This window comes from Nomascus leucogenys, chromosome 13 (assembly GCF_006542625.1).
Source record: "Nomascus leucogenys isolate Asia chromosome 13, Asia_NLE_v1, whole genome shotgun sequence".
Classification (NCBI taxonomy): domain Eukaryota; kingdom Metazoa; phylum Chordata; class Mammalia; order Primates; family Hylobatidae; genus Nomascus; species Nomascus leucogenys.
In genome coordinates, this window is record NC_044393.1 from 79,515,510 (window position 1) to 79,528,663 (window position 13,154).

At 38.5% G+C, this 13,154-nt stretch overlaps 1 protein-coding gene across 3 annotated transcripts in view; it reads right to left on the reverse strand.

Moving 5' to 3' along the window:
- COPG2 (coatomer protein complex subunit gamma 2) overlaps positions 1–13,154 on the reverse strand; it is a 160,501-nt gene that overhangs the window by 98,693 nt on the left and 48,654 nt on the right. For all 3 annotated transcript variants that reach the window (XR_004032961.1, XM_030825607.1, XM_030825608.1), the window contains 4 exons: positions 8,666–8,741; positions 5,217–5,309; positions 3,549–3,635; positions 2,349–2,506 (listed from right to left, as the gene is read on the reverse strand). Coding sequence is in view for 2 of the 3 variants with exons in the window: in XM_030825607.1 (XP_030681467.1) it covers positions 2,349–2,506; positions 3,549–3,635; positions 5,217–5,309; positions 8,666–8,741 (414 nt within the window). In the remaining variant the exon portion in view is untranslated. The remainder of the gene's footprint in view (positions 1–2,348; positions 2,507–3,548; positions 3,636–5,216; positions 5,310–8,665; positions 8,742–13,154) is intronic.

Here is a 13,154-nt window from a genome sequence, read left to right on the forward strand (position 1 = left end):
GTCATTGGTAGCTTGATGGGGATGGCATTGAATCTATAAATTACCTTGGGCAGTATGGCCATTTTCACAATATTGATTCTTCCAACCCATGAGCATGGAATGTGCCTTTTTTTAAAAACAGGCGACTTTCAAGCTTTTCTTTCATTCTTTCTCTTTTAGTTTTCAACTTTTTACTTGTGATATATATGACTAGGTTATGATTAGGTGTGGCTTTTATTTATCCTACTTGAGTGTCACTGGCCATCTTGGATTCATTTTGGGTTTGTTGTTATTTTCTGAGATGGGGATCTCACTCTGTCACCCGGGTTGGAGTGCAGTGGTGTCATCTCAGGTCACTGTAACCTTCACCTCCCAGCCTCCCATGCTCAACCAATCCTCCCACCTCAGACTCCTGAGTAGCTGAGACCACAGGCCTGCGTCACCATGCCTGGCTAATTTTTGTATTTTCTTCTGATAGAGATGGGGTTTTGCCATGTTGCCCAGGCTTGTCTCGAACTCCTGAGCTCAAGCGATTCACCTGCCTCAGCCTCCCAAAGTGCTAGGATTACAGCCATGAGCCACTGCACCCAGCCCCTTTCATTCATTTTGGAAAATTCTCATCCACTGATATGGTTAGCCTGTGTCCCCACCCAAATCTCATCTTGAATTTCCATGTGTTATGGGAGGGACCAAGTGGGAGGTAATTGAATCATGGGGGCAAGTCCTTCCCGTGCTGTTCTCATGACAGTAAGTCTCATGAGATCTGATGGTTTTAAAAATGGGAGTTTCCCTGCACAAGCGCTCTCTCTCTTTGCCTGCTGCCATCCATTCAAGACGTGACTTATTCCTCCTTGCCTTCCACCATGATTGTGAGGCTTCCCCAGCCACGTGGAATTGTAAGTCCATTAAACTTCTTCCTTTTGTAAATTGCCCAGTCTCGGGTATGTCTTTATCAGCAGCATGAAAACGGACTAACACATCCATTACCGCTTCAAAGATTTATTCTGCTCCATTCTGTTTCCTTTCCTTCTGAGACTCATTACACAAGTATTAGACTTTTTGATATATTCCCTAGGCTTCAGATGTTCTATTATTTTCTTTTCTTTTCCTATTTTTCTCCCTATGCTTCAGTTTGGACAATTTCTATTGACTTGTCTTTAAGTTCTCTAATCTTTTTTCCACTGTGTCCAATCTGCTATTAAGGGCTTCAAAAAATTTTTTATTTTTGATATTGTATTTTTTGGTTCAAGATTTTTTTTTCTAGTTTCTATTTATCTATTGAATTCCTTACCCATTTACACATTTTGTCCATCTTTTCCACTCTTTAGTGGAAAGATGTAATTTACAAAAGTTACAAAAGTTCACTTTACAAAACTCCTTTGGTGTTCACTTTACGGAAGTTGTTTAAAAGTCACTGCCTAGTAATTTCTAAAGTCACTGCCTCCTAATTTCTGTATGTGGGTCATCTGTAAGTCAGCTTCTACTGACTGCTTTTCTTCCTCTTGTTTATGGGTTACATGTCCCTGACTCTCTGTGTTTTTTGATTGTTTGCTAGACACTGCTTATAAAGGTGCAGTAGAGACTGATGTAAATAATACTTAACATTAGAAAAGTGCAGGTCTCTTTTCATTTTTAGCAGTTAATAGTTGATCTGGGTCAGGACTTTGCTGCAGCTTTAATTAAATTCAGTTATCTGCTGTTTACAAATGATCTGAGGAACAGATCAGGATTCCCCTTTCAGCAGGGCATTAGTAGTAGTGGCAGATTCTAGAGATCTTTCTCTGTGTTACACCTCAGTTTCCCAGGCCACATAAGAAATCTTTGTTTTAGAGCTAAGCCATAAGCCTTCAGGCTGGGGAAGGGGTCTTCTTTGCTCCCTAGATCCATGCCCAGCTTACTATACCTCAAAAGATCTCTTTCCTGCCCTTCCCTAGCCTTCAAAAGACTGCTGAAGTATATTTGGTCACATCTTATGTGCCTCAGACTTGCGGAATGATCTTGGGCAAATCACTAAATGCAGTACTTCAACATTCTCTTTTATAAAAATAAAAGGGATAGATAGGATAATTCTTAATGTCCCCGCCAACTTTCATATTTAATTATCTATATATCTTATGATCAATGCATATATTTTTTGTTCAATATCAGTTTGTTAATGTGCTATTAATAATTAAGTGCATATACAAGAGCATACATTAAGGTTAAAAAAAGTGTGACTTGAAATTCCATAATTTTTTTAAAAAATTGAAAAACATCGAACTCATCTGTAAAGTCAGCACTGCCCCAAAAAAATTCATGAAGGAAATAAACTCTAAGGTATATTAACTTTGCAAATGGAAAATAACCCAGGTTTAGGTGAAGACACTTACCCATCCTCAGTTTCTTTTAGTAAGCGACTGGCAATTCGGATCAGCATGCAGTAAGCAAACTGTGACTTGAGACCAGATTTAGTAAACTTATTCAACATCTTGGAAACAGCAAGTCGATCATTCTTTCTAAGGTGATACAGGACTCCCAATGCATGGTACTAAAGAACATGAAAAAGAAGATGGGACATGGATTAGAAAGACATCAAAATATTTACACAAAAATAGAATTACATGGAACTAGATTAAAGATTTCTTTAAAATACCCAGGTCACAGATACACAAATTTTTTTTCACACTGAGCTAAATACAGGCAAGACTAAAAAGATTAAACGTTTCTAATTTACCCCCCAGAAGCTGTCAATTCAGACTGGCAGGTATAAGGGAGGTGACATACAATCTGAAGATGGCTCTAGCAGACTCAACACTGGCTCACACATCCTCAGTACACACGCTCTCGGGTCCAGGGCTTTACTGGTGCTAGCTGTCTCTACGAGTGGCTTTACATCATCTGTGGCCACCTTAGTAATTAAAGGATTAATCTCCTAAAGCAGGCTACAAGAGTGCTATTATCTTGACACTTTGTATAAAAACACATGATCAGAGTCAGGAGAACGGGAGTGTTTCCCAAGGGAAAAATGACTACTCTGTTTCCTAATAACTGAATATGCTACCATAGAAGTTATAAACATCAAGAGGGCATAAACACCCTCTCAAATAAAATGGGGTACTTTACATACAATTTCCAGTGAAGAATTTAATCTTGTTCCTCTTAAGAATAACCTAATAAATATCAAAAGAAGCTCTTTTTGACAAAATGGTTTCAAACTTTCATAAAGTAAAAGCTGCTCCGTATGATTTTTATAATGCCTATAATCAAGGCCTCAGAACTTGGAATTATCTTTTTACACAAATTATTTTTCAAATAAAAGACTGCAATGAGCATCTCAATCTACTACTGAATATAAAAATCTTTCCCAAATATTCCTACAAAGGGTCATCTAGCTTCTACAAAACACTTGAAGGGCAGTATTCAAATGGCAGTAATCATAATTAGTGAGATTCCTACTTCAGAATACGTACTAGTAGCTGCTTAATTTGCCTTTAGTTAATGTTTATCTAGGGAATCAATACACTGCCCCTACAATACAGGTTTAAAGAATGCTGATCCTGAGACAAGTTAATGTGATTCAATGACAGTACCTGGACCATAATATTATCACTTGATGCAGCTTCTTGGGCTTCATTGATCCAGCGCTTAACCACATCATAGCTTATCTTCATCATGTGCTAAATACAGAAGAAAAAAAAATGAGAATAAATAGTGCATGGTCACTAGAAGCTTGGAAACATGAATTAGTTTTCTTGGAAAATCACAGACACTTCCCAAAAGGAAGAAAACTATGTAGCTCTTATAAGTCTATTTTGTGTCTCTACTCCTGGAGCAACTGATAAACCAGAAGTATTTTCTCCCATACCTGTTACAAAGGTGAGTATATGTAAGCTGGGAGAGGTGTGTAAAAGGAAGTAATGAAAGAGGAAGAACAGGATGGGGATGGACAGTCAACAGAATGGTGCTTAAATAACGTTATTGTAACAAGCTTTACTTCCAGGAAACTCCCCTGGAAGAGAGTACTAGTATATTCTCTGCTACAAAACTCAGCCAATTATATTCCACAATCTCTTGTATTTAGATGTCTTACACATTCACACATAGGTAACTGATGTTAATCAAATGCAATATGATAGGTTTTAATGTATAAATTGTGTTCTGCTGAAAAATGGAAAGAAAAATATATTACTAAAAAAAAGACCACTTCCTGGGAGGAAATTCAGAAGTGGGACAGGAAACTTTGGATTGAAGGACACATGTAGACAAAGGCACCAGAAAAAGCAGAGGACAAAGAGACAAGTAGTAGAAGTCATAAAGGCAGGTCATAAAGAAGATTTTAAATGAAAGAAAAGGGCCCTAGGTTTCTTCCCTGTCCCATACCCCACACTTACGCCTCTTTTATTATGTGTACAACATAATTTTCAGATTTCCAAAACCTTTCAAACATACGAAAATTTTATGTTTTTAATTGCTCAGTGATCCTATAGATCAGCAATCTCCAACCTTTTTGGCACCAGGGATTGGTTTTATGGAAGACAATTTTCCCATGGACAGAGGGCAGGGGGATAGTTTTTGGATGAAACTGTTCCACCTCAGATCATTAGGCACTAGATTCTCATATGAGGCCGGCAACCTAGATCCCCACATGCGTAGCTCACGATAGGGTTCGAACTCCTATGAGAATCTAACACTGCTGCTGGTCTGGCAGGAGGCGGAGCTCAGGCAGTAATGCTCGCTTGCCTGCCACTCACCACCTGCTGTGCAGCCCAGTTCCTAACAGGCCACGGACCAGTACTGGTCTGAAGCCCTGGGGTGGGGACCCCTGCTCTAGATAAAACACACTTGGATAAAGTAATAGAGGTGTATACATATTTTTTTTTTTTTTTTTTTTTTTTTTTTGAGACGGAGTCTCACTCTGTCACCCAGGTTGGAGTGCAGTGGTGCGATCTGGGCTCACTGCAAGCTCCGCCTCCCGGGTTCACACCATTCTCCTGCCTCAGCCTCTCCGAGTAGCTGGGACTACAGGCGCCCGCCACCACGCCCGGCTAATTTCTTTTCTTTTTTTAGTAGAGACGGGGTTTCACCATGGTCTCAATCTCCTGACCTCGTGATCCGCCCGCCTTGGCCTCCCGAAGTGCTGGGATTACAAGCGTGAGCCACGGCGCCCCGCCATCTGTGAGAGAATCATAGTGATACTTTGTTTTCGCAACTCAAAACCGTACCATGCTTAAGAACTATGAAGCTGCTTGTTCACTTACCAGGGAAGACACCAGTGCTGAACTGGATACACTGGAAACTTTATCCACAATGGCCTGCTTCATGTATCTCTCAATGGCTTGCAACATTGTTCCCTAATAACATTCAAAAAGAAAAAATTGTTATGGAAAAACATGTTTATGCAAAATTACTCTTACACTTCAAAATAATTTTCAAAAACCAATCTTGTATTTGTTTCTGTGCAAATATTTGGAATGCACTAAAAGGATGATAATATAGTAATAATATCCCAAAGGGCAGAACCCAAACAACAAAGTTGAAGCTTTAAGAAAGAACATTTAAGATTATGTATAAAGAAGAATAACTGTTCAACAATGAAATAAACTGTCTCAAAATGGAGAATCTCAGTTTGGAAGAAATACACAAGTAGAGGCTGAACCCATCAGGAAAGTTATAAAGAAATTCCTATACGGAGATAGAGCCTGCTTTTGAAGTTATGAAGATTCCTCTATGTGAAGGGCACATATTATATACAGATCCCAGAGAGTCCCAGAAATCAAATGTAATCCCTCATTATCTGAGATACATAAAGAATTAAATGTGTAGTGTACTACTATAGTGAGCCCTCAACATAAAATCCTCTGGAAATACAGTTCTTTTTAACTTTAACTGGGAAAAAGCACTGGGAAGGTGGTGGCAGATAAAGATGAGTAAAAAGACTGAGGGCAATATTCAGATGAAAAAAAGAGTTTTATTGCTAGCACTAGCATGGTCAAGTCTTACGCTGCTACCAATGTAATGCAAAAAATAAAAAACAATCACAACAGAACAACAGTGCATCAAAAAATATTAAAGCATTTCTATCACTCCTTCTAGGATCCAGATGTATCAGATGTATAATTTGGTCCTGCTCAACCTTTACAACTTAAGAAGGTTACAAACATACACCTAAAATATACCCAAGCATGGATATATAGCTATTATCCAATTTGCTTGGTAATGCCTGGCCTACTCTTCCTACTCAGAGTTCCCAGAAAGACACAGCCTAACATACTACACGATCTCATCCCTCCAGATATAATGAGCTGGATCATTGTTAAACATCTGACTCAGACACAGGTGGATACAAGCTACTGGCCTATTGCTGGCTAATCAGATTCTCTCTCTTAAATGTTTCAACCAGAGGGCCTGTGTCTAGTACATGATGAATCACCACAGTGAATAGCCTGGCCAACATCGTGAAACCCTGTTTCTACTAAAAATACAAAAATTAGCAGGGCATTGGCCTGGTTTTAGAAAATATTTCATAGGGAAGTTGAAGATCTGGAAATTTATTCCTTTAAAACTCTCCTCAGACAGATTTGAGGATATTGCCTGGGTATTCCTTGCAGTCTTACCGTACCCTAGGAAAATCTTCATTTACCCCACTTGGAAGACTTCTTAATATAGGCATATCCAAACTCCAATGTCCCTGACTATCCATTATTTTGAGACACCAAAGCAAATGTCCTAGGAAGTAAGGAGGAAGACTCGTTCTTGGAATAGAAGTGAGTTATGAGAGAAGTCAAAAAGGATGGCTCCAAGTTGGTGTAGTGTGAAGGTCATGGATACGGTCCTTGGCTTTGCAGTTCTAGAAGTGGATTTTGTCAGTTCACACAAAGGTATTCATGTTTTGTCGCATTAAATCAAACTCATAGGAAGTTATGTACATAACAGAATGTCAGTGCCTTCTTTTATACTTATAGCCACGAAGTGAACTGGATTATCGCTCCTGTTGGGGAAATCTTATCTGGGAAGATCAATTAGAAAGTTACATAAGGAGTGTGGATCTTGAGCATGGCTATTGTCAATGAGCTGATGAGCAGGTGCTCACTGCCTGGCATATAATAGGAGCTCAGTAATTATGGAATGAATGCACTTCATCTATATCTTCATTATAGATGCTAAAGGGGAAGTTTAAGATTCTGATAGGCCACCCCAACATGTTTTTTGATCAGGTAGATTTTTCCTTTTTCCTCAAGTTATACTCTTAAATGGCTATATCATGTAGATATTAAATCCAATAAAATTTCATGTCAGGGAATTATATAATTGCAACAGCTAAGTTTTATCTATCATCTCTGAGCCTAGAAGTTAGGACTGTTCATTTATAAAAGAGATTGGCGATTGCTTTCTTGTGCCCTGTAGGAGTAGTGATGGTGGTAGCGGCTGAATGATCTGTATTTCACAATACTATTTGGTGATCAAGAGTGTACTGCATACAAAGAATGACACTGGGTGACCTTCAGTGCTGGCGCTTTCGTAGAGGTGGGACACCCTGACTAGGGAGGTGCTGAGCCACCTGTGGGCCAGCCAGCGGTTGTGGACTGTACTGTGGTGAGGAGGAACAATAAATTTCCCCCACTCCTTAGATCCCCCTTAGGAGCTAATACTTGATATTGCGTTTAAGGATAGACAAAAAGACAAGCCTTTTCAAATTTTAAAATCATTAGGGATGAGTTGCCAAAAAATTTGGATAAGTTTTATCTGGAAGCCAGAAGACATTGTCTCCTTAAGGCTTTTTCTGGCTCTAGGATAAGCTATTGAGATAGACAGAGGAATAGATGCCAGGCTGAGGAGTTTCATTTAGTATTTTAACAATAATAAAAAAGACATACAAAATCCAAACATTTCTTTTTACAATTCAGATATATATTTTTTTCCAAGTGCAAAATACTCTATGAACTGCATCATTTGCTGTTTATTGTTGATTGTGTAGGAGATGCTTACTATATTGGCAGCAGTGGAAGGCAGATATAAATACAGTATTTTGAGATTTCTTCTGCATTTTAACAAAAAGCCTCCCACATGGTGATGATTATTCTGAAACTTGAGTTCAGCTCACACAGAAGAATGAAGTTTTCAGTTTGTTCAAACTGCTACAAAAAAAAAAAATTAGCCAGGTGTGGTGGTGGGTGCCCGAAATCCCAGCTACTCAGGAGGCTGAGGCAGGAGAATTACTTGAACCCGGGAGGCGGAGGTTGCAGTGAGCCAAGATCATGCCACTGCACTCCGGCCTGGGCGAAAGCACGAGACTCCGACTCAAAAAAGAAAAAGAAAAAAAATCTGCTGTTGAATTCTTAAAGCTGCCCAATTTCTTGCCCTGGTGTCTACCTGTAAGCTTCACCTCAAATTCTGAGAGATTTGTGTCCTATAATAAAGCTTTTTAAGATAAATTTGAATGGGTTTTTGTTTCCTGCAAGCAATGTACCCTCACTACAACAGTTCAAGAGGGCAAATAAAGAGAGAAAATGGACTAACATAAATAAATTAAAGGAAAAAAATCTGAAGAAAAAAGAAAGCCTGGAGCCACAAAAGCCTTTCTGGTGATCATGTTTCTCTTATACTGAAAATTCACAAAGTCAGACTAGGAAATCCTACTAAATCTACATGGCCACCTGCAGATAAACATAGTGTTCCATTTGATAACTCAGTGAAACAGAGAACTTACATCGGTGATTCTGCAGAGAGCTCTGATGGCCGGGCCTCGGTATACATCTTCTTTTCCAGTCATGTCTTTAGTCAGACTAAGAAAAATCAAATTGGTTAACATAAGATCAATTAAAATCTCTCCCGTGGAGTTCACCCCTAGCCAATTTCCAACTGTCCCATAATTATCTTAATGCAGCTACTAATTCAACAAATATTTATGGAGCATATTCTTTGTATATGTGCTAAGACTACTGCATAGAAGACTGTTCTTACCCTTTCCATCCCTCAAATTTGTTCATGTCCTCCATTAAGTCTAATCTATCATGGAGGCTTCAAGACGGTAGCAATCACTATTTCTAAAAAAGACTAAATAAAGGAAGGTGAGTGGAACATGGTTCAATCCTTGCTGCTACAACTAATTCCAAGGCCATAATTGATATTCATCATCTCCTTCCTAAAACCACCCGTTCTACATTTCCCTCCCCACTGGCCAGCACTTCATCTAGTTTTGGCTACTTCTCCAATAATTGACTCAAACCTTTATCCCAAAGGATGTAAGCCCCGTGTTGGGTGCACCCTGATTGAACCACTGATTATTCTTTATCCCTACCACCACTGTCAGAGGCAAGAAAGCACCAAAATATACTCATGTGAATACCATGAATTCTAGACAGAGTCCTTTCTGCCACCATTATACAGAAATGATCCTAGCTCCTGATAGGAATCAAGGTCAATGACCTCTATGAGTACAGTAGCACTTTCCTTACCTTCACTAGAATGAAGAATCCAAAGTGACCTAATAGTGATCATCATTCCAAATATGCAAACTGGCTCAGTCTGTGGCCCTTACTTCTCTGACATGGGAGTGTCAGCTGCCTGTGGTTGCCAACGTGTCACTCAGACATATATAATCCTGAAGTGTGGGGTATTTCTGTGCTAAAGATAATCCTCAACCAACAAGAATCAAGAGCCAATGAGTTAAATGCTTCTGTCTTTTCACACCTGAAAAACACTGGCCCCAGGAACCAGGGTCTCTAATTCACATTTGGGGTACAGATGGGATGCTGTCTTAGTCTATTCCATGGGTCTAATTCTATACTTTCCATCTGTATCAGATTGTATCTGAAAAACGTAGATCAGTCTGACCAAGGTGACCACACTATAGTCACCATGCAATTTTATTCCACAGTCTGTTAGTCTGTTCATGTGCCAGTACCATGCTGTTTTAATTGTACACGCCTTAGATTTACTGACTAGTAGAGCTAGCTTCCTCTCCCCTCTACCCCATCCCTCATGGTTTTCCTTTTTCAGTGATTTCCCAGCTATTCTTACATTGTATTTTCCACGTGAACTTTAGTACCAACCTGCCTAACTCCATAATATGGTCTGTTGGTATTTTCATTGGGATTCCATTGAATTTATAAATTAGTTTAGGGAGGAATAAAATTTTTATAACATTGACTTGGCCTATTAAAAAACAGGCAATAACTCTGGGCATGGTGGTGCATGCTTACAGCCCCAGCTACTCAGAAGGCTGAGGTGGGAGGATTGCTTGAGCCAGGAGTTTGAGGGCAGCCTGGGCAACATAATGAGACCTTGTCTCAAGGAAAAAAATTGAAAAACAAATTTTTTTGTTTTTTTTTTTCAAAAAACAAGGTATCTTTACATTTGTTTAAGTATACTTTGAGTCTTTCAGGAGTATCTTAGTCTATTTGGGCTGCTATAACAAAATATTACAGACTAGGTTTCATATAAACAATAAACATTTATTTTTCACAATTCTGGAGTCTAGGAAGTCCCAGATCAAGATACTGGCAAATCTGGTGACTGGCAAGGTCCTGTTTCCTGGTTCAGATGGCATCTCTTTTAGCTGTGTCTTCACATGGTAGAAGAGACTAGCTAGCTCTCTGCAGTCTTTTCATAAGGGCACTAATTCCAATCCCAAGGGCTCCATTCTCATAATCTAATCACCCCCCAAAGGCCCCACTTCCCAACACCATGAACTTGGAGGTTAGGAATTCAAAATACATACTTGGGGGGACACATTCAGACAAGAGTAAGGGGCTTAATATTTTTTCTAAGTTTTGTACATTTATTGTCAAATGTATTCCTAAGTATTTAATCTTTTTGGTTGTGTTGTAAATGGGGTTCTCTCTATCTACTATTATGTCCTCTATGTGCTGTTTCTATGAAGACTATTGTTTTTTACTTTTTTATTTCAATAGTTTTTGGGGTACAGGTGGTTTTTGGTTACATAGATAAGTTCTTTAGTGGTGATTTTTGAGATTTTAGTGCACCCATCACCCAAGCAGTGTACACTGTACCCAATATGTAGTCTTTTATCCCTCACCCCCTCCTAACCTTCCCCTCTTCCAAGCCCCAAAGTCCATCATGTCATTCTTTTGCCTTTGTGTCCTTGTAGCTTAGCTCCCACTTAAAAGTTAAAACATATGATACTTGGTTTTCCATTCAAGTTACTTGACTTAGAATAATGGCCTCTAGTTCCAACCAAGTTGCCGGAAAAGACATTCTTTTGTTCCTTTTTATGGCTGTATTCCATGGTGTATATACACACCACATTTTCTTTATCCACTTGTTGACTGATGGGCATTTAGGTTGGTTCCACATCTTTGCAATTGTGAACTGTGCAGCTATAAACATGCATGTGCATGTGTCTTTTTCATATAATGACTTCTTTTCCTTCGAGTAGATACCCAGTAGTGGGATTGCTGGCTCGAATGGCAGTTCTACTTTTAATTCTTTAAAGAATCTCTATATTGTTTTCCATAGTGGTTGTACTAATTTACATTCCCATCAGCAGTGTAACAATGTTCCCTTTTTATCACATCTATGCCAACATCTATTGTTTTTTGACTTTTTAATTACAGCCATTCTGGCAGAAATAAAGTGGTATCTCACTGTGGTTTTAATTTGCTTTTCCCAGATGATTAGTGATGTTGGGCATTTTTTCACATGTTTGTTGGCTGTCTGTATATCTTCTTTTGAGAAATAAGACTATTGATTATTATATATGAATTTTATATCCTGCTGTCCTACTAAATTATTGAGTTCATTTTATCACTGATTATCTGGGGTTCCTAGGTATTCAATCACATCATCTAAAAACAGACAGCTTTACTTCTTTGTTAACTCATTCTTACGTTTCAACTTGGTTTCTCTTGTCTAACTGCATTGCTAAATACCTCCAGTACAATGTTGAATAGCATTGAAGATAATGAACATCCTTGCTGTGGTTCCTGATCTTAGTGGAAATGCCTCTAGTGTTTCCCCATTTAAAAAAAAAAGGGTCATTTTTGACAAGCTGTATTTGCCTAAAAAATTATCCATTAAATCTAGGTTTCAAATTTATTTCAAAGACTACAAATTTGTCTTCTGATTTTTACATTTCTTCTGTTTCTCCCTTGTCATTTATTTTGCATATTTATGCTTTCTCCTTTTTTTTTCACCAACTTAGGTCTTGGGTTTATTTATATTGTTAATTTTTTCAAAAATAGGATTTTGATTTAATAATTAGGTATGTTTTTCTATTTTTTCCTCATTAATTTCTGTTTTTAACTATACTAATTCCTATCATGTGCTTTCTTTTGAATTACTTTGCTGTTCTTTACCTAGTTTTTTTGAGCTAAGAATTTAATTCATTTTTTGTTCCTTCCTTTTCACTGATAAAAGGTATTTACTGCTATGAGGTTTTCTTTGATCACTGCTTTAATTCACCATATAGATTATTTTTAATTGCCACATAATTGTATACACTGATGGGGTACCCAATGATTTTTTGATATATACAATGCATAGGTATCACATCAGGGTAATTAGCACATCCATCTCCTCAAACATTTATCATTTCTTTTACTGGGAACATTCAAAATCCTCTCTGAGCTATTTGAAAATACGTAATAAATAATTGTTAACTACAGTCATCTTGCAGTGCTATATAGTCTATAGATTCTGATATGTAGTTATGTAGTGATTTGCCTTTTTTCCCCCAAATTCAGCATGACCATAAATCATAAATGACATCTCCAACCAGAAACATTCCAACTGTAAAATAAACCCCTCCCTGACCAGAGACATGCCAGCCCAGAGACAACCTCCCGTCTGGCTGGAGAGATGTCAGCCTCCCGAGTAGCTGGCATTACAGGTGCCTGCCACCACACCCGGCTAATTTTTTTTTTTTTTTTTTTTTTTTTGTATTTTTAGTAGAGACGGGGTTTCACTTTGTTAGCCAGGCTGGTCTCGAATGCCTGACCTCATGATCCACCCAACTCAGCCTCCCAAAGTGCTGGGATTACAGGCGTGAGCCACCATGCCTGGCTAATAAATACTTAGTCTGTAAGGGATAGTGCTCCTGAACAAAATCGGCCAGAAGCCCCTCTCATGTTTATTCTCCAAAATAAACCTGTCGTCTTTGACTGTTGAGCTGCTTTTCATGTTTCTTTCCTCTTTCTTTAACTCTTACACTTAGACCTTGAAGGACCCTAAATATC